The 25,379-nt window shown below is 34.7% G+C and overlaps 1 protein-coding gene across 2 annotated transcripts; it reads left to right on the top strand.

Annotated features, from left to right (window-relative positions):
* Positions 1 to 3,018: 3,018 nt before the first annotated feature.
* On the top strand, positions 3,019 to 24,945 carry LOC120171452. 2 transcript variants are annotated; one of them, XM_039179159.1, is made up of 12 exons: positions 3,019 to 3,262; positions 21,308 to 21,586; positions 21,670 to 21,744; positions 21,838 to 21,896; positions 21,987 to 22,122; positions 22,841 to 22,937; positions 23,057 to 23,123; positions 23,357 to 23,455; positions 23,580 to 23,669; positions 24,049 to 24,197; positions 24,387 to 24,485; positions 24,816 to 24,945. In XM_039179159.1, the coding sequence occupies exons 2-12, from the start codon at positions 21,337 to 21,339 to the stop codon at positions 24,922 to 24,924; spliced, it is 1,230 nt and encodes a 409-aa protein (XP_039035090.1). In that variant the 5' UTR covers positions 3,019 to 3,262; positions 21,308 to 21,336; the 3' UTR covers positions 24,925 to 24,945. The 2 variants fall into 2 exon arrangements, with proteins under 2 accessions (XP_039035090.1, XP_039035091.1); XM_039179160.1 differs by lacking the exon at positions 24,387 to 24,485 and having other exon boundaries at positions 3,025 to 3,262; positions 21,309 to 21,586.
* The last annotated feature ends 434 nt before the right edge of the window (positions 24,946 to 25,379 follow it).

Raw genomic sequence — 25,379 nt, forward strand, 5'->3', positions numbered from 1 at the left:
GTTTGATCCCCTTTTATGGTTTGTTTACCGATGCGATCAGATTTGTTTGTACCTATATTTGTTCGAGTTTATTGGTTATATTTTTAATCTTTCCTTGTATGGTCCTTATTCGATCTTAAGTTGTTAGGTTTGTTTCAATGATTATAGGAAATTATCCTAATTATATGCTTAATTTACTATTACGATTGTACATTTTTATCGTAACTTAGGATATTTCCTATTTTGAATAAAATTAGTTGCTTATAAAAAATTAAATATTTCCTTTAAGTTTTTTTAAAATAATTAACTAAGTCTCTCTAAAATTGAATGCCAACTCTGCCAGAGGGACTAAATTAAAAGAACACATAGTACCGGACCTTCTACAGAATTCACCATGAATATTTGTAAATACAATTAACTAGGTCCTTATGAGAATAAAAAGCAATACAATTGAGAAAAGTTCGAATGCTAATATATAATTATGGACCTTTTATAATGTAACATTATGAAAAATTTAACGATTATTTTAGAACTTTTAAAAATTTAGTGATCAAAACAATTATTTTAACATAGTTCAGTGACCTCTATTATGTTTTACCCTATATAATTAATGGCGAGTAATAAAAAATACATCTAAGCATAATTAAGAATTGCAAATTGCTGGGAAAAGAGGGTCATCTCTGTTGAATATTATATGGAAAAATACGTACCAAAAAATATATATTATATGAAGAAATGAAATACTATAGAAAACAAAGTTACATTTTAAAGCCAAAAGTTACATTTTCTGCTTATATCAGTCCCATAGATATCTTTAAAGGAAGAATAAAGGGACGCCACTATCTTAAGTCCCCTTTATCGGGTTAATTGTATTATACGTCCTTAAATTATAACCCTTGATGTAAATTAGTCTTTAAGCTTTTGAATATAATTCATTCTTAATCAGTGTCTTATAGTTTTAGCTTTTAAATTGGTCGTTGGATTTATGAGTGTTCTATTTTCATCTCTTGACTTTTGAATGAGACGTTATTAGAATGTTCAGAAGTTTGAGGATCAATTTAGAACAAGGGTTATAGTTTAGGGATGAATTTAAAATTTTCAAAAGTTTAAGAAATAATTTAGAATAAGAATAATAGTTTAAGGATGAGTTCATCAACTAGAGTATTTTTTTCCAATAATAATGAAAAGCTCGAAAAGAAGAAGAAAAGTACTTCCTCTGTACCATTAAATTTGTCCGTTGTTGATTTTTTTTGTCAAAAAAATTATAACTTCAGCTCATTATTATTTAAAACATATTATTGATAAAATTTTTAAAAAATATATTTGAAAAAGCATAAATCAAGTAGTTTTTAAATATATGTTTTATAATTTTTAACTGTTTAAAATATTTAAAATAAGTGTAGTCAAAGTTTAAAATTGTTGACTTTTACAAAGTCAATAACGGACACGATTAGTGAGACGGAGAGAGTATGAAAGTTTGAAACCAATTACATTGTAAATGAATATCGATAATGATGAAGAATGTCAGCCATAAAATAGAAAAAATTAAAAATTTCAGGAAAAATTCAGAAATAAAAAAGTCTCAAAATACAATGTTTTGGTGCTGCAATTACACACCTGATGGTCGAGTGACTAAAACAGAAGTTAGTTAATCAAATTAGAAAAATGTAAAATTAAATGACCAAAACATGAAAACAAAGAAAGTTGAGTGATAGAAAACCATACTTCACCTTATCGTGTTTATCGAACATGTTACAATAGTGACGTATGTTTATCGATTTTCGTTCAAAATCATCGCTGCCTTTACGGAAATCAGTTTTAAAGCAAGAAATGATTGTCATAATGGTTTATAGAATTTGACCGATTAACGAACCAGTCATGTTATCAGTTTATTAATTCAATCGAATTAGTTTGATCGGTCAAAATAACTGAACGATGTTATAATTATTTAAAAAATTAAATAAAAATATCAAAAATATTTAATAAAAAATAATTTTTTATATCACAATTCATATTCAAAGCAAGTCATAACATATATAAGTTAAAAACCATAAAATCAAGTGAAACAAAATGATCCAAATTAACTACAACATAATATTTAAGGTAAAACATATTAAATAATAAATATAATTATATAACTATAATTAAAAAATAAATTTAGGACTAAAAAAATCATAACAAAATGATATTGTTTAGTTTAATTTTTTTTAAACAATCTCACATGGCTAAGAAACATAAAAGATCATCCCAACTAACTTCTATAAATAATAGATGTAATTTGGCATTCAAAATCATAGAGTCTTTTGATGAGCATTGAGTGAATTATTCTTTCACTTCTATCAAGCTCGAATTTTAGGCTTCAATCGAGCTTCTAATTTTTTTTTTTGAGTTCAAGCCTTTTCGAGTTTAAGTTTCAATATTATATTTCGAGTTCGAGTTGAACTTGATAATTTTTAGCTCGTGAGTTTGAGTAGAGTTAAGCTTACTTTTAAAGTTTTCAAGTTCGAGTCGAGCTCAGCAATACTCGAGTTCGACTTGGCTCGTTTAACAAACGACGTCGTTTGATTTAATTTTTAAAAAAAAAAACAAAATTGGCGGTTTTTTCCGATTTTTTCCGGTTTTCAACCGGTCCAGTTTGAACGGTTCAACAGTTCCGGCCGGTTCACTAGTAACGAATCAATCGGTATAGATTGAACCGGACTAGACAACGATTCCCAGTTAAACCGGCCGATCCGATCTGGTTTTCAAAACACTGATTGTCATTTAACTAAATTTGTGGGTGAATCATGTGATTAAATGTAAAAAAGATTCCTTTTTAAAGCCTCTAACTTTATTACTGCGTTTTCACCTCCTTTTCTCCAGTGTTAAATTTTCTTACGTTATAAGGATGTTTGCAACTTGGGTGCAATGCCAATGTGTACAACAATATATATATATATATACACACATATAATAATAATAATAATAACAATAATAATTAGTGTTAAAAATCATTACCCATTTTCACCAGAGTTGGCCAGAAAGCAAAGCAAGCATGCTTTCGATGTTAGAAACGAATCATCTGCTTCAACTCAACATAGAACAGCTTTGGCCAGAAAAAGGGAGGAAACACAACCCAGAACAAAGCTGAAAGAGAGAAATCCATCATCTTTTCAACAGTTTTTTTTTAGTTTAATGTTTCATTTCTCTTTCTCAATTAATTTCACAAAAGATGCAATATACAAGTATATATAATGGAGATTCCTAAATGTTTCCAAATTATTGCTTGAGAAGAACTTGTCAGGTATGCTGATTCCTTTTGTTTTGTCTCATAAATGATTTTCCAAAGTAAATAATTTTGCTGTTGTAAGAAAGGGTCATTATTTGGGGTTAAGCTTGTCTATCCATTGTTTGTATTTGGTATTTGTATGCTTCTATGAAACCACTATGGCTCCTGGTTTTTTGTTGCAAAACCAGTAGGTTGATAAGCAACTTGTTATTTAATTAATCCTTTCTTCTCAGCCTATATGTGAATATACTATTTTTTATCCATATTATTATTATTATTATTATTATTAATATTATTATTATCATTATTAATATTATTATTATTATTATTTTTATTTTTATTATTATTATTATTTATCATTAAATATATTAAATACATATAAATTACAAACCAATTACAATTCAACCGGCCCAGTTACAAACCAACTGAAACCGATCCAAATCCAACCAGAAACCTTAAATATTTGGGTTTCCAGTTAGGGTTTCCTAACCCTAATCATCCTCAGCCGCCTCATCACAACCGTTGGATCTGGCACGATCCAACGGTCCACATGGTTCCAGAGAGAAACCCTAGGGTTTGATACCCTAGGGCCACGCGGCGCCGCCCCAGCTTCCACGCGCTGCCGACAGTCTTCTCGCCGCCACGCCGCTGCCACGTCCCAACCGAAGACTCCAGAAGATAAAATGGCAGCCGTCCACGCCATGGCTACTCGGGAGTCACCACTGGTAGTCCGGTGACTCACGAGAGCCCTTCTTCGGACCGGTCCGACGGCTACACCGGTGGTGGCTATAAAGCCACCACCCATCTGCAAGAAAAGAAGAGGGACAGAAACAGAGAAAAAAAAAAAAAAGAGAAAATAACAACTACCAACGATCCCAGTCTACAACAACAGAGCAAAAACAAAAGGAAAAAGGAAGAAAAAAACTTACCGAGGGAACCGTTGGTCATCAGAACCTTTTTGGAGCCATCGGAAAGTCAAAGGTCGAAGGTATAAACTTTAGATCTACGCATTTCAGTAGTATTTTAGGCTAAAAAACCTACGGATCTAGCTTTAGGGAAAACCAGGCTTTAATTTGGGGTGGGATTTGTAATTTCCGGCCACCGGATATGGCGGCGGCGGTGGTATTGACGGTGGCTAACGGCGGCCGGCCGGAGAGCTTCTCTCTTTTCTAGAGAGAAGCGAGAGAATTTCTTTCTCTCAGAAAAGAGAGAGAGGGAAGAGAGGAGAAAGAGGCTGGCCCTTCGGGCCAGCTGATTTTAGGCTTAAATAGCCCTTCCCGAACGACGCCGTTTTGGGAAGGGCTATTCACGTAATTACGAAATAGTTAAACCCCGGACGCAGTCCTTCGTATTTGTAAATTTTACATTTTGGTCACTAAACTGAATTTGTAATAATTTTAATTTAGTCTTCGAATTTTAATTTTATTCATTTTAGTCCCTTTTATTAAAATAATATATTTAGGATAAATGACAGATTTAATCCCTTAATTTTAATAAATAAATTTTTATCCCTAGTTCATATTTTTAATTAATTTATTATAAAATTTGAATTTTAGATAATTTTGTTTTGGTCACTAAATTATTAAATTAAAAAATAAAATATTTAATTAATTAGGAATTAGATTTAATTTTATTTTTATTATAATTTAGTTATTTATTTATATGTTTTAATTTTACTGCTTAAAATACATTGTTTTAGTAATATTTTTTATTTTATATGGTTAAATATTTTTATATATTCATAAATATATAATAAATAATAATTTTTAAATATTTATTTTTTATCAAAGAAAAGGACAGTCTTAATACAACTGGATGTCCTATTCTGATATTTTAAAAAATTTAAAAATAAACAATATTATTTAAATTAATATTTATCAATATCAAAGAAAAGAGCTGTCTTAAGGCACCTAGAAGTTCTTTTCGGATATTTTTAAATAAATATAATTTTGAAAATAATAGAATTATAAATTAAATATATTTTTGAATTTTTAAAATTTTAATGATATAGACAATTTATAATTAAAAAGTACCAATTTTGGGCGTTGTAGGGGTGCTAATCCTTCCCTAAACGTAACCGACCACGAATCCCTTGTTATTATTAAAAAGAACGAATTTTTGGTTATAAACGCAGATCAGTTTAATTTTTTAATTGATGTTTTTTTTAAAACTCTTTTAAAAAATATTTTTTTTAGGTATTCGACCTACCTGACCCAAAAGGCCGATGGCGACTCCCAAATTATTTTCAAAACCATCTATTCACATCAATTTCCCCGCCAAATTTAAATATATTCGTGCCCGGACGAAAACCGGTTACGACAGCTTGGCGACTCCGCTGGGGACCCTGGTCAAACTTTTAAAAATCAATTATAAATTGTCTCTATTAGTCAAAAATTAAAAATTTATATATTTAATTTTTAATTCTTTCTTTTCAAATTTTTTATTTATTTATTTATTATTTTTATAATATTTATATGTTTTATTTACAAGTATTTTATTTCAGTATTTATTTTTATGTCAAAGGTTTGAACATTTCTCCTCACACACAACACTTGCATTGCATAACATAAAGCTCTATAATTGAGTTGTCCCTTTTAAGTGGGAGTGAAAGCGACGTCTTCGTGAGAATTTATTCTCCGTGTCAGACCTAGCAAGTAACTTTCGGGGTTCATATACTCTATGTTTTCGTGAGAATTTATTCTCCGTGTCCGGCATAGAGAAATGTATCCCCTCGAATTGAACTCGATCCACTTTAGTCTGTAATGGACTAGGATTGAGGGTTAGCAGCCTAAGGAGGCACTAACATGGACAATTCGGGTACCTTTACTTCTAGATCTGAAACCCTGCATATAAAAAACCTTAGAAACTCTTCCAATCCGAAGTCATGCCAAAATTTTGTCCAAAATAGATGTACACACAGGAGAAATGAATTCTGTCTTTTCTGTTAATTTATTTATTGTTTAAATTACATGTTTATTTAAATTATTTAAATTCAGAAAAGCATGTTTAAATAAAGAATATTTATGTAAAATTTCTTTATTATATAAACTAATTTATTTTCTTTTTTGTGTGTTCTTTATTTTTCTGTTTACATTGCATCATACAGGATAAAAGACATTGATCCTTGTGTTAATTGTCTCATTGGAAAGCCTTCATCTATGGATAAAAAGTGTTCAAGTCAAGTAATTCTAAACTCAGAAGTAAGACAGTGGGCTGAAGATTTACAAAGACAAGAAGGAGACAGTCTGCAGGATGATTATGTATCTGACTTGGCCAGTTATGCTCCAGTTTCATTAAAAAGAAATGATATGCAAGATTTGCGAAGCATTTGGGAAAGTTGGGATTCAAACAAAAAATTGCAGTTTTATCAGACTTACGGAGACATTCCATATCTGCTCTATGTAGAAGTTGATGATGAATTATTCCGAGCCCTAGTTCAATTCTGGAATCCATGGTACAATTGCTTCACTTTCAATAAGGAGGACTTGGTCCCTACTATTGAAGAATACACAACTTTGCTACATATCGAAGGGGCTTTGGAGAATCGAATCTATTCAAAGTCAATTAAAACTCAACCCTTCCGAGTTAAATTAGCAAAAATTGCCGGAGTACGAGAAGAATGGGTAGTATCCCGTACAAAACAAAAAGGCGAAAGTGAAGGCATTGCTTGGACCAACATCAGAGAACTTATTCAGAGCCATCCAGATATTAAAGTACGATTCGATCTATTTGCTCTGGGTATATATGGCATGGTCATCTTCCCAAAAGTATTGGGATATATTGAAGCTGCAGTGGTAGACTTGTTTGAACAGCTACCGAAGAAGATTAATCCTGTTTCTGCAATCCTAGCAGAAACCTTCAGATCGTTAAATGCTTGCAGAAGGCTAGGAGGTGGACGATTCTCAGGGTGTACTCAGTTGTTATATGTTTGGATCCGTAGTCATTTCTGGAGAACAGAAAAGATTTCATACCGACGTTTTAATACGGATTATTCACCATTAAAGGAATTTCTGGAGCAGGAATGGCCTAAAGAAATTAAGAAAGATATGTGGATTAATGCCTTTCGAAATCTGCAAAGCAATGACGTTATTTGGCGAGCCCCGTGGCAAATACAAAGGGAATTCATTTACAAATGTGGTGATTACAACTGGATAATGTTGCTCGGATTATGGGGAGGAATTGGATATGCACCACTTCTGGTTATAAGACAGTATGAAGGTCGTCAATTTGTACCTGTCACTGCTGGACTACAGTCATCTGAGTTTGCATTTCACAGCAAAAATTATAAAAGAAACATCATGGAAGCCGTTACAGCTTGGAAAACAACTTTTTGTATTCGAGCTAAATCAGCAAAGGAAATGCTAACTCCTGATTATGAAAAATGGAGATCTGTCAGAAAAAACGAAAATATTCCTCTACCAGATCAAAATGAGGATATTCCTATGGAAGATCGCATTAAGGTGGTTCCATCAGAGATTGAAATCTTGAGAGCTGAGTTTGAAGCAGAAAGAGATGGCTGGTCGAAAGAATTAGAGCAAATGAGACAAGATAAAGCTATGTTGGGGGTTGACATTGACTTTCATTCATCACAATGTGCAATGTTGAGAAAAGATAAAGAAAAAGGTGAGGATGAGTACAGAGCCTTACAGAAAGATTACCAGGAGTTATACAAATCCCGAAAAGCATCAGGACCCAGCCAATCAACGGTACAGATGACCAGAGAATTGAACATTGAGAAAAGACGAGTTGAAGATCTAAAAGGGAAGAATAGCCGTCTACTCAAAAGCCTGGAAAAAGGAAAGCAAAAAATGGAAGATTTCGAGGTTGACAGAAGAGAGCGAATTATAAAACACAAGGCTGAACACCGCGAGATCATGAATGAAATGCAAAGAGAAAGGGATCGAGCCAAAGATTTAGAAGAGATGAAGAATGACATCTTTGATAAATTTGAAGGCGAGAAAAATAGCATGTTCAAGGGATTTGAATCTGAAATGAACCAGTTGATTGCTGAGCTTGAAGTCAGAGGCCAAAAGATGGAAGAATCCAATGTTGAAAAAGAAAAATGGGAGCTAGAAAGAAAAAATTTCAACACCAGACTTGAGGTAGAACAAGAAGTGGCTAGCAATTGGATGCAAAGATGCAGAAACAAAGATGTTCAAATCCAGAAGCTTAATCAAAGAATGCAAGAAGCACGAACAAAACTTGAAGAGGATCTGGATCAGTCTAGAAACAAAAACTCAGAGTTTAATGCTTACATTTTGCAACTTGAAGAATCATTGTTTCAAGAAAAGGTTCGTCTAGGACCTAATGATCTCAAAGAAAGTAATGAAGAAAATGCTTCACTGCGAAGACGCATTAGAGATCTTGAAAAAATCCTGCACAATTGTCAAGTCAGAATCACTGAGTTAGAGCAAACTCTTGAAGGAACAAATGAACAATGGCAAAAGTCAACTGAGTTTTATGTTGAAAGAAGTGAAGAAAGAAGTAATATGGTGTTCGAGGCCATGGTACAAATGAGCGAAGTTGCCAGATATGTTGGGGAACTAGCTGTTGAAGCCAAAATAATTGAGCATCAAGTTGATCCAGTTTCTAGATGTGGAAAGAAGGTGTCATGGTTAATGAAAGAAATTATAGAGCTTAATAGGAAAGCTACGCCTTATCTGTAGTTATGAACTATTATAAAGAAACTTTTGTATGCCGATGAAAGTTGTTCTATGACAGTTAACTTTTTGGGATCAATGTTTTTACATACATGCATTTTGCATACATTCATCATTCATTTCACAATTTTCGCTATGAATTATTATTTTATTAAGTTAAAATTCATTAATTAAAATTTGAAAAAATAATATTAAGAGATTTTTAAATCGCAGTTACTCTGGCCAAAAGAGAAAATACTACATCACTACGGTACTAGACAAGCTACTAAGAGAATTATGGAGGATAAAATACAGCGTATTGAGGAACAACATCATAAAGAACAAGAAGAAATGAGAATGAAGTTGGAAAAAATTGAAGCCAGCATTGCAAATTCACAAGACAGTATGATGAAGAAGATAGAGGACATGTTTAAAAGGCAGGCTATCAGTGGAAAAATGCATGAAAATCCTGTATCTTTCGACCAAGAACCCATATATCCTCTAGGTTTTTCACCAGAACCAATTTATCACTCTGGTATTACCCCTATACAAATCAATGCTCGTACATCTGCATTACAAGAAGCTAAACCACATGAAGATCAACAAGTGGATCCCGCATCTTCAAGCAAAAATCCGCTTATATCAGATGTGAAAGTAGGGGATCTTAATACTGATCAGTTGATCCCAGATTTGAATGAGCTAAATGAGAAACAAAAAGTAAATGAAGAACTGACCAGACAGATCAAGAGCTTAGAAGAGCGAATGAAATCCGTGGAAATAACTGAATCATTCTATGGATTTGATGCTAGTGAGCTGAGTTTGGTTCCAGACCTAATCCTCCCTATCAAGTTCAAAGCTCCCGAATTTGATAAATATGACGGTACTACATGCCCTTCATCCCACATTACTATGTTTTGTCGAAGAATGGCAGGATATGTGAAGGACGAAAAATTGTTAATTCACTGCTTCCAGGATAGTTTGACAGGACCGGCTTTGAAATGGTATACTCAATTGACCAAAGCCAACATTAGATCCTGGAAAGATTTGGCTAAAGCATTTTTAGAGCAGTACCGCCATGTGACAGACATGGTCCCTGATAGATGGACTTTCCAAAACTTGGAGAAAAAGAATAATGAAACATTCAGACAGTATGCCCAGAGATGGCGTGACACTGCGGCCCAAGTTCAACCACCTTTGTCAGAAAAAGAGGCCACAGTAATGTTTTTCCATACATTGAAGGCCCCTTATTTAAACCATTTAATGGGGAATGCAACAAGAAATTTTGCAGATTTGGTCATTTCTGGAGAATTAATTGAAAATGTCTTGAAAAGTGGCAAGATTGAATCAAATGATGGGTCTAGTTCCAAAAGACCTACGTACCGGAAAAAGGAGAATGAAGTCAACAATGCAAATTCTTACAGCAAAGATTCATCGAAAAGTGTTACAATAACCCAGCCAAGGGTTAAGAAAGAGGAAACAAACACTAATCGAGCAGAGTCCAGAGGATCTCGAAAAGAAAACGAAAGGTTGTCTTTTACACCTTTACCAGTACCATATGCAGAGGTCTATGATTCGCTGTTAAAAGCAGATGTTATACGGCCCTATCCTTTGGTTCCCATGCAACCACCATTCCCTCCTTGGTATGATACAAAGGCACACTGTGTTTACCATGAAGAAATTACAGGACATTCTATTGAAAACTGTCTAGCATTCAAAAGGGTGGTTCAAAATTTGATCAACACTGGAAGTTGGAATTTAATACACCATCCGCATCAAGTCATCCATTGCCAAATCATGGAGATAAAAACGTGAATGCAATTCAGGAAGAGGACAGAAAGAAAGCAAAGACTGACATTTCTGAAATTAAATCTCCATTTGTTTGGATATTCCAACAGCTTTCTTTAGCCGGTATAATTCCACAACAATTCAGGCCAAAGCAGAATGAAGGCAAGAATTATTGTGAATATCATCAGGAGAAAGGGCATAAAATTCAATTATGTCCTGAGTTTAGAAACTTGGTGCAAAAATTGATGAACAACAGAGAAATAGAATTCTTTGAAGAAAAACCCGGGAAAAAAGAAGATGATGTTTGCTCATCTGAGGATTCTAAACCAAGTCAAAGAATAAGTGATCCTGTGATCATTAATGTGAAATCATCTACGACGATTCCGGCACCAATAAGGCCAAAAGTAATTATTACCACTCCTCTACCATTTCCATACAAAGATACCCGCAGAGTACCTTGGAATTATACTACCAATGTTTCAATGGTAGGAGGATCTGATTCTCTAAATAAAACAGAAGAGAAAACACAAAGTCTGAGTACAACATCGGCATCTGAAGCAGTGAGCGAGGTCGGTTTCTTTACAAGAAGTGGGAGATGTTACTCTCCCGAAACATCCAATGCTTCAGAACAAGTGAAAGCAAAAGGAAAAGCCATGGCAATACCTCAGAAGGTATTTGAAGATGAATCCCTTCCAGCATTCAATGAACCTGTGACAGAAAAGCAAGCTCAAGAATTTTTGAAATTCTTGAAACATAGTGAGTATAGTGTGGTTGAACAACTACACAAACAACAGGCGAGAATTTCTATTCTTGATCTTTTGATGAATTCAGAAGCGCATAGGAATGCTTTGATGAAAATCCTCAATCAAACATTTATCCCCGAAGATATATCCCTCAATAAACTTGACAGGATTGTGGGACATATAGCCGCTGACAATTACATAACCTTCACAGATGATGAAATACCAGAAGGCGGAATGGGATCAGTAAGAGCTTTGAACATCACGACACACTGTCATGGTCATGTATTGCCAGGAGTATTGATTGACAATGGATCTGCTCTCAACTTGATGCCTCTAGTTACACTTCAAAGAATGCCTCTGGATCAATCACACATGAAGAGTTATCAGAATGTGGTACGAGCATTTGATGGTACTCAAAAAGAAGTGCTTGGGAAAATGGAAATACCGTTGTTAATTGGCCCAGTCGTGTACAATATTGATTTTGTGGTGATGGACATCCACCCCACATATAATTGTCTCTTAGGGAGGCCATGGATTCACTCAGCAGGAGCCGTTCCTTCTTCATTACATCAGAAATTGAAATTTGTTGTTGATGGACAACTAATATGCGTCAATGCTGAAGAAGAAATCATTGCGTCTGTAACAAGCGATGTTCCATATATCGACACCAATGATGAGGCTCTTGAATGCTCTTTTCGAGCTCTTGAATTTGTAAATACAACCTTTGTTGCAGAAGGAAGGAAAATTCCATATCCCAGATTGTCTGATTGCACCAAGATGACAGTACAACAAACTTTAGGCATCGGAGCTAAAACTGGGAGAGGTCTAGGAAAGAATCTTCAAGGGATTTCAGTTCCTGTCAGTATAAAAATGAAAAAAGACCGTTTTGGGCTAGGGTTTAAGCCCAATTTTCAGCAAAGGAACAAAGAGATGAAAAGAATATGTGAAGACAGAAAGGCAAAATTGAAAGGAGGAGAAATCCTTTGGAAACACATGTCTTTCCCACAGTTGAGGACAACATTCAGATCAGGGGGAACAATTAATGTGGAACAGCAGCTTGTTGAAGCCTTTAAAGAAGAAAAGTTGACGAAAGATCAAGACATAGTTGAAGAAGCTATGAATGGATTATTTATCAACATGATCACGAATAACAACAAGACTGGCAAGTACTTGGATATGATTCGACCATGCCTTCCTGGAGAAACACTCACCAATTGGACCACTGAAGATCTTCCTATAGTTTTTAATATTAATGCAGAGTAATATTCAGAACTAATCTTTATGTTTAGCTCAAAAATATGAAAACTTTTTGTTATCTTGTAAAAGAAATTATGTTAAATATAAGAAATTTTCTTTAAAATTTTCAGATGGCAATCATTCTTTACATTTTCTTACATTTTTACATTTATTTATTTTCATAAATTTACTATATTCTTTCGGAAATGTTCCGACTTAAATTTGCAGGTGTCACCGTGTTAATAGCATGTTTATTCCTAGATTTAATCCAGTGATAAATTTAGAGCAGCCTATATGTCTGGAAGAAATCAATGGTTGTGAAGATGAACTGGAATGTGATGTTCCTACTGAACTATTAAGATTGGTAGAAAAAGAGGACAAACAAATTCTACCACACAAGGAAGAGGTTGAGACTGTGAATTTGGGAACAGATGAAGAAATAAAAGAGGTGAAAATTGGTACCACTCTGACAGTCCAGATAAAACAAGAATTGATAAATCTCCTTCAAGAGTTCAAAGATATCTTTGCATGGTCTTATCAAGATATGCCTGGTTTGAGCACAGATATAGTGATACACAAGCTTCCAATCAATCCAGAATATAAACCAATACAACAAAAGCTCAGAAGAATGAGGCCAGAAATGTTGTTGCAAATCAAAGAAGAAGTGATGAAACAAATCAATGCAGGTTTCCTAGAGGCATCTAAATACCCAGAATGGGTAGCCAACATTGTTCCCGTACCTAATAAAAATGGGAAAGTTCGAATGTGTGTGGATTACAGAGATCTCAACAAAGCTAGTCCGAAAGACAGCTTTCCCTTACCCCACATAGACACATTGGTGGACAATACTGCAGGGCATGCATGGTTTTCATTTATGGATGGCTTTTCAGGATATAATCAGATAAAAATGAATCCTGAAGACATGGAAAAGACAACATTTATAACCATGTGGGGCACATTCTGTTATAAAGTGATGCCATTTGGATTGAAAAATGCAGGGGTAACATATCAAAGAGCCATGGTAACTTTGTTTCATGACATGATGCACAAAGAGATTGAAGTATACGTGGATGACATGATTGCCAAATCCCAAACTGAAGAAGAACATATTAAAAATTTGAGAAAGCTTTTCCAAAGATTGAGGAAGTATCAATTAAAGCTCAACCCCGCTAAATGCACTTTTGGGGTAACTTCCGGAAAAATTTTGGGATTTGTGGTCAGCAAAAAAGGAATCGAGATTGATCCAGATAAAGTAAAAGCAATTCAAGATCTTCCACCACCCAATACAAAAAAAGAAGTTCGAGGCTTTTTGGGAAGATTAAATTATATCTCGGTTCATTTCTCAATTAACTGACAAATGTGATCCAGTGTTCAAATTACTTCGAAAGAACAATCCTGAAGTTTGGAATGAAGAATGTCAAGAAACTTTGGATATTATTAAGAAATATTTATCCAATGCCCCAATTTTAGTATCGCCAATGCCTGATAGACCATTAATTCTCTACTTGACGGTCTTCGAAAATTCGATGGGATGTGTACTAGGACAGCATGATGAATCAGGAAGAAAAGAAAAGCTATTTATTATCTGAGCAAGAAATTTACTGATTGTGAAGTTCGATATCCACCAATACAAAAATTATGTTGTGCTTTGGTGTGGACTACTCGAAGACTCAGACAATATATGTTATACCATACTACTTGGTTGATATCCAAACTTGATCCTTTAAAGTTCTTAATGGAATCACCAGCTTTGACAGGCAGAATGGCTAGATGGCAGATGTTATTATCTGAGTTTGATATTATCTATGTCAACCAAAAAGCGATAAAAGGAAGTGTCATAGCTGATTTTTTGGCCAGTCGTGTATCAAATGATTATCAGCCTTTGAACTTCAATTTTCCAGATGAAGATTTATTGTGCATATCCATGAATGAAGAAGTCAGAACAAATGATGAATTTGCAACTTGGAAACTTTATTTTGACGGAGCATCTAATGCTTTGGGACGAGGAATTGGGGCAGTGTTAATTTCTCCAGAAAATATTTATTATCCCTTTACAAGTAGACTGGAGTTCTTTTGCACCAATAATATGGCGGAATATGAAGCTTGTGTCATGGGATTGAAAGCAGCTATAGAAAGAAAAATCAAATTTCTCAAGATATATGGAGATTCATCGTTAGTGGTGTATCAACTGCGAGGAGAATGGGAAACAAAAGATCCCAAATTATTGGAATACCGAAATTTTACACTCAAATTAGTGAAAGAATTTGAGAGAGTTACCTTCAATTATCTCCCTCGAGAAGAAAATCAAATGGCAGATGCTTTGGCTACATTAGCTGCTATGTTTCAGGCAAATAAGAAAGTTGATATGATGCCAATCAAAATGCAAGTGTATGAAATTCCTGCACATTGTTATAGTGTGGAAGAAGAGGTAGATGGTAAACCATGGTATCATGATATCCTGCAATATATCAAAAATCAAAGTTATCCACCAAATGCATCGGAAATTGATAAAAGAACCTTGAGAAGAATGGCTGCTGGATATTTTCTTGATGGAGAGATTATGTATAGAAGAAGCAATGATCAAATGCTATTGAGATGTTTAAATACCAGTGAAGCTCGAAATGTCATTGAAGAAGTACACAGTGGAATATGTGGAACACATGCAAATGGTCTTTCCATGGCCAGAAAAATAATGAGATATGGATACTATTGGGCTACTATGTACACAGATTGCATTGATTACGCAAGGAAATGTCATAAATGCCAGATATATGCAGACAAGATTCATGTACCCCCATCACCTTTACATGTAATGACAGCACCCTGGCCATTTTCTATGTGGGGAATAGATGTCATTGGAGCAATCACACCAAAAGCATCGAATGGACATTGTTTCATTCTTGTGGCAATTGATTATTTTACCAAATGGGTTGAAGCTGCTTCATACACTAATATTAAGAGGTCCACAGTCTGCAAATTCATAAAGAAAGAGATAGTTTGTCGATATGGCCTACCAGAGAGGATCATTACAGACAATGCTTTGAACCTGAACAACAAAATGATGACCGAACTTTGTGCACAGTTCAAGATCAAACATGCAAATTCAGTGGCATATCGTCCAAAGATGAATGGGGCAGTTGAAGCAGCAAATAAGAACATCAAGAGAATCATTACAAAGACTACTGAAACTTACAAAGATTGGCACGAGAAGTTACCTTTTGCTCTATATGCATACCGAACTACTGTTCGAACATCTACTGGGGCAACGCCTTTTTCTTTAGTCTACGGGATGGAAGCAGTCTTACCAATTGAAGTTGAGATTCCATCGCTCCGAATATTAAGAGAAATAAAACTGGATGAATCTGAATGGATCCAAGCTAGAGTTGATCAATTGAACCTTATTGAGGAGAAAAGATTGAAAGCTATTTGCCATGGACAGATGTATCAAAAACGGATGATGAAGTCTCATGACAAGAAAGTACATCCAAGAGAATTCCAAGAGGGTGATCTAGTATTAAAAAAGATCTTGCCTATACATAAAGATTTCCGTGGGAAATGGATGCCTAATTGGGAAGGGCCATACGTTGTAAAAAAGACCTTTTCCGGAGGAGCATTGATCTTGGCAGAGATGGATGGAAAAACTCTGAAAAATCCAATAAACTCAGATTCTGTCAAGAAATATTATGCTTGAAGAAAAAAAAACAACAACAAAAAACAAAAAAGAAAAAAAAAAAAGAAAAAAAAAACGAAAAAAGGGGGTCAAGGTGAAAACCTGCAAAGGGCATCTTGTAACCAAAGGAAGGATTTGAGTTGAAAACCTGAAAAGGCGGCTCAAATGCAGGTTGATATTAGGCATCTGGCAATTGAACTCTCTTAAGATTTTGATAGTTTGGAAGAAGCTTCACATCTACAAGCATTTTGACAACGTTTGAGATCTTCCAGACAAAGGCTTACATCATTACTCTAAGTTGTGTCAACTTGATTAATTTAGAAATACTTATGCTTATAATTTGTGGAGACATTTGAATTTTTATGATTGCCAGAACTTTGAATACAATTCTATCTATTTCAAGTTCAACTTATTGGAGATTCAATTTATTTTTGGAAATTCAATTTATTCTTTTCTATTGAATTAACATAATTTTGAAATAATTTAAAGATTTCTGAATATCACTTTATGTTAATATTTTTGAATACATGGAATACAAAGTAAGCAAATCATCACTAGCTTAAAGCCATGAACATCAAGATTGTTATAAGTGGTGCTACCGACAACGAGGTCGAATCCGCCAAATCTACTCATCAATTGCTCCAACCGATCACCATTCAGTTCTTGCACATCTGTTTGCAAAGATATACTAAGACAATAAAAGGCAACCTTTGTAGCATTGATTCCAACAAAAAGAAACAAGACATTGATATCACTGGGAAACATGTTTCTATACAGATCCTTGTATATGGTTTTTAAGGAAACCTAGAAGCATTTCCACCTTATCAGGTTCAAGTGGAGCAACTTTATTCCTTCCAACCCATACTAGATTCCATTTTCAGCACTCATCAAGAACATACTTCTGGACACTCGAAAGTGGCTCTTTGTCATAAGCTTCAAGAACATTACAAATCTTTTCTATTAATTTGGCACTTCCTGTACATGTTTATAAACAGTTCAACTTTGTTTTTGGATTCCAAGAAGGCCATCATTTCTTTGTCAATGGAAAAGCATCAGCACATGGAAGAAGCAGAATAAGAGAAACTCTGTTCTTAATTGGCAGATTATGAATATAGCCTATTTTCAGTGTGACAGCAGGAAAATGCTTCGAATCTACAAATTCTGGCTTTACATCGAATAAGTACTGTGATATTCCAGTCCAAACATTAAACAGAACATAGCATCTTCTGGAAGTGTTCTTTGAGTTATCTGATCTGGTTGATCAGAACATAGCATCTTCTGGAAGTGTTCTTTAAGTTATCTGATCTGGTTGGACAGAACATAGCATCTTCTGGAAGTGTTCTTTGAGTTATCTGATCTGATTGGACAAAATCAAGTATTGAATTTAAAAGATAAATTTGCCAATAGCATCTTCTGGAAGTGTTCTTTGAGTTATCTTTTACTAGAAGAAGTGCATCAGCAGCCTTAGTCATTTGAGCAGCACATATAAAATTTATCAATTTTACAATTGATGAGTTTGGACCACATTTCTACATGGCTATTGAAGCTTCAGCCTTTGAGAATCCCATTTTTGTCAAGTATAACAGTTTATTCTCCTCATCAGAATCAGAATTCAAGATTTTTTGGTATTAGAAGAACTATCGATATCTGTGAAATCATCTTGAAAGGCCATTTCATAATCAGATGAGCTGTTATCAGAATCAACATGTTGCTTGAATGCAAGTTTTTCAAGAGCCTACACAATTGAGTTTTATTCTCAAGAAATTTTTGTGACATTATATCTACCTCTACATTTGTCAAAGAGGATAGATTCTCTGATTTGAAGAAGAAAGATTTATTGGGTTTCTACAACTGAAGAAATATTCAATTCACTCATCTGAAATCAAATAACTTAACATTCATGCATCATATTTTAGGTGTTTACAAAAATAGGTGCATTTTCATTCATTTTCATCTATGTTGAATTTTTAACAGGAATTTTAAAGATTTTAGCAAAGACTTGAATTCATCAATTTGATGGATCATCATTTCCAGAGGAAGAGTTCATAATGAGAAGAACTCGTCATCTGAAGAAGGAAGAAGAAGTTCATAATGAGAAGAACTTGTTCAACCTTTTGCTTGAATTCATCAAACTGATGGATCATCATTTCCAGAAGAAGAGTTCATAATGAGAAGAACTCGTCAGCTGAAGAAGGAAGAAGAAGTTCATAATGAGAAGAACTTGTTCAACCTTTTGCTTGAATTCATCAATTTGATGGATCATCATTTCCAGAGGAAGAGTTCATAATGAGAAGAACTCGTCATCTGAAGAAGGAAGAAGAAGTTCATAATGAGAAGAACTTGTTCAACCTTTTGCTTGAATTCATCACTTGATGGATCATTCTTTTCCAGAGAAAGTTCATAATGAGAAGAACTCATCTGAAGAAGGAAGAAGAAGTTCATAATGAGAAGAACTTGTTCAATCTTTTGCTTGAATTCATCATTTGATGGAACATCATCCCCAGCAGAAAGTTCATAATGAGAAGAACTCATCTGGAGAAAAAGAAGAATTTATTCAATATCTCCATAATGATCAAAGTAAAGTCAAATGGATAAAAAATTTTATTATCTTTTCATCTTTGCCCTATTCTTGTTAACACAAGAATGAGCAAAGAGGGGCAGCTGAAGATACTATTTTTTATCCATATTATTATTATTATTATTATTATTAATATTATTATTATCATTATTATTATTATTTTTATTTTTATTATTATTATTATTTTATTATTAAATATATAAATACATATAAATTACAAACCAATTACAATTCAACCGGCCCAGTTACAAACCAACTGAAACCGGTCCAAATCCAACCAGAAACCCTAAATATTTGGGTTTCCAGTTAGGGTTTCCTAACCCTAATCATCCTCAGCCGCCTCATCACAATCGTTGGATCTGGCACGATCCAACGGTCCACATGGTTCCAGAGAGAAACCCTAGGGTTTGATACCCTAGGGCCACGCGGCGCCGCCCCAGCTTCCACGCGGCTGCCGACAGTCTTCTCGCCGCCACGCCGCTGCCACGTCCCAACCGAAGACTCCAGAAGATAAAATGGCAGCCGTCCACGCCATGGCTACTCGGTGAGTCACCACTGGTAGTCCGGTGACTCACCGAGAGCCCTTCTTCGGACCGGTCCGACGGCTACACCGGTGGTGGCTATAAAAGCCACCACCCATCTGCAAGAAAAGAAGAGGGACAGAAACAGAGAAAAAAAAAACAGAGAAAATAACAACTACCAACGATCCCAGTCTACAACAACAGAGCAAAAACAAAAGGAAAAAGGAAGAAAAAAACTTACCGAGGGAACCGTTGGTCATCAGAACCTTTTTGGAGCCATCGGAAAGTCAAAGGTCGAAGGTATAAACTTTAGATCTACGCATTTCAGTAGTATTTTAGGCTAAAAAACCTACGGATCTAGCTTTAGGGAAAACCAGGCTTTAATTTGGGGTGGGATTTGTAATTTCCGGCCACCGGATATGGCGGCCGGCGGTGGTATTGACGGTGGCTAACGGCGGCCGGCCGGAGAGCTTCTAGAGAGAAGCGAGAGAATTTCTTTCTCTCAGAAAAGAGAGAGAGAGGGAAGAGAGGAGAAATGAGGCTGGCCCTTCGGGCCAGCTGATTTTAGGCTTAAATAGCCCTTCCCGAACGACGCCGTTTTGGGAAGGGCTATTCACGTAATTACGAAATAGTTAAACCCCGGACGCAGTCCTTCGTATTTGTAAATTTTACATTTTGGTCACTAAACTGAATTTGTAATAATTTTAATTTAGTCTTCGAATTTTAATTTTATTCATTTTAGTCCCTTTTATTAAAATAATATATTTAGGATAAATGACAGATTTAATCCCTTAATTTTAATAAATAAAATTTTTATCCCTAGTTCATATTTTTAATTAATTTTATTATAAAATTTGAATTTTAGATAATTTTGTTTTGGTCACTAAATTATTAAATTAAAAAATAAAATATTTAATTAATTAGGAATTAGATTTAATTTTATTTTTATTATAATTTAGTTATTTATTTTATATGTTTTAATTTTACTGCTTAAAATACATTGTTTTAGTAATATTTTTTATTTTATATGGTTAAATATTTTTATATATTCATAAATATATAATAAATAATAATTTTTAAATATTTATTTTTTATCAAAGAAAAGGACAGTCTTAATACAACTGGATGTCCTATTCTGATATTTTAAAAAATTTAAAAATAAACAATATTATTTAAATTAATATTTATCAATATCAAAGAAAAGAGCTGTCTTAAGGCACCTAGAAGTTCTTTTCGGATATTTTTAAATAAATATAATTTTGAAAATAATAGAATTATAAATTAAATATATTTTTGAATTTTTAAAATTTTAATGATATAGACAATTTATAATTAAAAAGTACCAATTTTGGGCGTTGTAGGGGTGCTAATCCTTCCCTAAACGTAACCGACCACGAATCCCTTGTTATTATTAAAAAGAACGAATTTTTGGTTATAAACGCAGATCAGTTTAATTTTTTAATTGATGTTTTTTTTAAAACTCTTTTAAAAAATATTTTTTTTAGGTATTCGACCTACCTGACCCAAAAGGCCGATGGCGACTCCCAAATTATTTTCAAAACCATCTATTCACATCAATTTCCCCGCCAAATTTAAATATATTCGTGCCCGGACGATAACCGGTTACGACAATATGATATAATTTTCATTCATGGAATTTGGTTTTGTTAGGCTGTGCTTCAAATTCTCACTATTATGGATCCTTGTGTTCTGGAAAAGAATCCGATTCTCGGTTCTTAGTTTCTTGCTAATTTAATAACAAGATCATGGTTGGTCAAATTCCACAGTCGGTGGACAATTCATTATGTTCATATGTAGTAGATGAAGTGTTTGAAAATAATTCACTTGATTTCCCTGTTCTGGTTCTATATAATATGGATTGTTTCAGGACTTGAGACGAACCGATGGCGGAAGGAAATGGGATGCCTGCTATCGACACCAGATGTTGCGGGGGGAGCCAGAAGGAGGCCTAAAAATATTGGGGAAAGTGTAGTTTTTGTTCCTGGACTGAGAATTCCAAGACCGCTTGATTTCGCTCAGCCGCTTGGCGATGGGCTATCCAAGAGCTTGGTCGAACGTCTGTCGGCGCTTAGAACACGTATAGAGGTCATGGCAGGTCAAGAAGCACCAATGACTACTAAGCCGAGAAGAACAGCCACACAACACGGTTTGATGACTTCTTTAGGATTTTGATATTGTCTTTGGAGATTGTTCGATGTTGTTTAATTGAACATCGATCTTATAATGCAGGTGGTTCAACCTTGACTGATCTGCAGCAGGCTCTCGAGGATTATCTGCCGGTTTTGTTGGGGCTAGTTGAAAACGGTATCTACATGATAACCATATCTACGCCGTAAGTTATGAATTTGATATAATGTTAAAAATGTTCTGAAGTTTTATCTTTTTGACCACATATAGGTAACCGGCTAACACATAACTTGCGGTTCTGTTGGATAAATCAGGAAGATGATGTGGAGGTGACTTAAATCAGATCCGAATCGTAATTTTCATATCAGAGTCCTTTCAATGTCTACAGTTTCCCTTTCAAACTGTTCTGTATCGTGCAGGAAACTACCATGTCGGATTCTTGGTATGAGGTACTATCAGTGTTGCACTTGATGGCAGTTCTATTGTTGTCCCAGACCAATTCATTGCTTCTTCCGAACAAAGCTACTGCTGGCTGTCAGAATACATCATCAGAAGGTGAGGATGACAAGTCTGTTTCTTGCACTTCCAATGCTCGTTGCTATCGAACAACATGATTTTTTTTTCTGCGACATTTTATATACAAGCGCAGAAAGGCATAGATCATAAATCCCTTGTATATATTTTACAAATACTAACGGATTCCATGTGAAGGTTTTCAAAGAATTTTGTGTACCAAAGGTTGCATTTACTTATGCAATGCATCATGAGTTCCTTAGATCCCTAGTTTCTGTAAGAAGTATGTTCATGCTTTAGTTTACTAGCATCGACAGGCAAGGTTGCTTCGATCCATCTTTTATGTATGAGACCACCACACAAAGAGCACAGGAGAAGTTTTCTTATTGCAAACATTCCGGAACTTAATTTATTTTAGTTCTAGTCTTCATGTTAACTTATATTTAGAAGATTTTAGTTTCTTTTCCATCTGTGTTTTCTTCCTTTTGGATAATTAATTGGGTACCACAACCAGGGGTGGCCTTCCGTTATCCCTTTTTCACTTGAAGATCCCTCTTACTTTTAAGGGGAAATTCCAACCGGTCCTCAGGTCATTGGTACCTCGGGCAATGGTAAATGTTGATATATTTTTCTTAAGCTGATAACTATAAGGTGTTATGCAGGGATTATACATTAGATGTTTGTTTCCATTCCTTGCACTTAAACCGTGACCTTCTCCATTTATCTGACTAAATCTACCTTTTTTCTTCATTTCTGTAAGACTGCAAACGAGCATCCATCGACATTTTCTTAAAGGCAGCTGGATATCTGGATTTTGCTGTGCAGAAAGTTCTTCCCCAGTTGCCCTTGGAGCTTAGGTTTGCTTGAAAGATTTCTGCCTCTAGTGTTCTCGAAATGAATTCTAATATTCATTTTCCTTACGCGTCATAATTCACAGAAAGGACTAAGCAGTGCTCGAAACTGTTGTTTATTGCAGGAATGATTTGCCATTAGACCTGACAGAGGGAGTGCTCAAATCCCTTTGTTTACAAGCATTAGGTCTGGTAATATTCATAGCCAGTGAGGCTGATATTCGTTTCTTTTGGTTAAAGACTTAAAAATATCGAACAGTTTAGGCAAAGGCTATATCACTCTTTAAATCTAACTAAGGACAAAGGTGGTCTTAGTATCTGAGGGGATGGCAAATTTTGCGGTTATGTAACGTGTGGTGTAACTCGAATATCGTGTTTCTAATTAAAGAAATAGGAGGCTTCCTTTAATTTCGAAATATTTACAGGGTGTTGAGATTCAAATGGGAATGGCAATTGATAGCATCAATGCCACACTGGCAGTGAAAAGGAGGCTAGCATGTGAGATGGCTAAATACTGGCATCAGGTAAATTTGTTATTCCTTGCATGCAAACACACAAACAAACACACGTGCATATATATATATATGTGTGTGTGTGTGTGTATCATTTGTCTTTGACAATTTTCTGGTTTGTACATATAAAATGCAGGCTCATGAATACATAAAGGACCTTCCACTAGCAAATGGGTGGGGAGAAAAACACAAGCTTTTCGTTCAGTGGAAGCATATTGAAGCTAAGGTACAATTCTCCTCAACCACCCACTAGGCAGCACAAGTAGGCATGCAAGCATCTCATAAGGAGCTCATAGTTCACCGCCATCTACTCCAATCTCCTTGGTGGAGCTCTTGAGCCGGTGTTTTGTCTAACGAGCTAGTGTTCTTGAGCAGGATATAAGTGTAGAAAATTGGGTTTCTTCTGAGAGAATGTTTCTTTCGGCCTGCAAAAAGTTCGAGGGGCACTTAATTTTTCTGCAACTCAACTCTCTCTCTTAACTCAAATCGGGTCTTGTTGAGATCGAAAAGCTCTTGATAGAAACTAGTCCTTTACAAATTTACATTACATGTTTATTTACTAAACATGTATAAGAAAGTAACTGGATCGCCTTTTTATGTTACAGGCTGTTGCATACTATCTCCATGGATTAATCCTCGAAGAAGGGAACGCGTCTGCCGACATTGCTGCAGCGGCTCTGCAAGCGGCAGAAGAGTATCTCAAAGAAAGCAAAAAGACTTGTGAAGGATTCCATATGGCACTCCCTTCATCACGGTAGTTTAATTGTGAACTCTCCCTGTATATAACCTATATTGCTCGGACTTTTCATTTTTTATGACGTGCATGTCCAACACTTACACTCGAGTCCGAGTAACATATTGTATAACTAAATGAATGCCTGGATGTGCAACGTAGTAATCTCCACTTATACAACAGTACCTATTGTCTTTCCCCCCCCCCCAGCAATCCTCCACTCTGGGGAGCTTGCAAGTACCTTGCTGAGAAGATTCCAAAAGATATACCAAGCAAAACAATCAACCGGGATTCACAAAAACATAAACTGTAAGTCTTTTCCCCCCCTTCATTTTTACCCACCTGTTAAAGCTTTGGCAACCCTTTAGAATTCGGATTTCGGATAAAGTAACAATTAGTCCCTGAGCTCGACAACTCTTTAGGTTCTATATTTATCCCAGAACTTGACATTTTTTCCAACTTGGTCCATGAACTCTTTAGGATCAAGTTGGTGATGTACATTCCAAGGGTGAATTGTTGGAGATGATCTTTTGAACACCCAATTTATTTCTAATTGACCCCATTTTTGTATCCTTTTCCATCACATTGGTTTAAAATTATATAAAAAGGAATACTTATTTTGTTCAATTTGAGTTCCAGGATTATGCAAATAGCTCCAGCATTGCCAGACTTTGCACTGTCACTAAAACCTGATGAATATCAGCTTCCTTCAATGGACCCCCCTGGAAAGCCTGAAAAGCCAGTATGACTGAGATTTGTATTAATCCAATTCTGAATGATGATAATAATGATGATTGATGTAAACTATTGAATGGTTCTAAATTAAAGTTGCTTATCGTCTTCCGGTATTTGGGGGGTAATCTTTAGCTTTTCCTATGTCTTAATCTCTTTATATAATTCCATCCTTTACATAAACCGAAAAATTAATAAAACTGTAACATAATCTTGGTTTTAAAAGGCGCCAGACGTATTAATACGCAAAAGGTCTCTAGAGCTTAGGCGCAAGGCGAAGGTGTGTGTCTTTCACATCTTTTGTATAAAAGCATTATCTATTATTTTATTATATTTGATTATTTTAATATTCAAAATATTATTTTATTTATTTTTAAAATGTTTAAAATTTTCATATAACTTTAAATTTTCATAAAAATTGACTTTCACATTTTTTAATAAATTTTTTTAATTAAATAGTATTTAATTTAA

Source organism: Hibiscus syriacus, unplaced genomic scaffold, assembly GCF_006381635.1.
Source record: "Hibiscus syriacus cultivar Baekdansim isolate YM2019G1 unplaced genomic scaffold, ASM638163v2 tig00111834_pilon, whole genome shotgun sequence".
NCBI classification, from domain to species: domain Eukaryota; kingdom Viridiplantae; phylum Streptophyta; class Magnoliopsida; order Malvales; family Malvaceae; genus Hibiscus; species Hibiscus syriacus.

Bases quoted from the DNA above. Each gene is read 5' to 3' on its own strand.
- LOC120171452 (XM_039179159.1), top strand. From the start codon at position 21,337: ATGGGATGCCTGCTATCGACACCAGATGTTGCGGGGGGAGCCAGAAGG. The intron at 22,123-22,840 runs GTGAGGATGACA...CATTTCTGTAAG, and splicing joins TCAGAATACATCATCAGAAG to ACTGCAAACGAGCATCCATC. The intron at 24,486-24,815 runs GTAAGTCTTTTC...TTTGAGTTCCAG, and splicing joins GATTCACAAAAACATAAACT to GATTATGCAAATAGCTCCAG.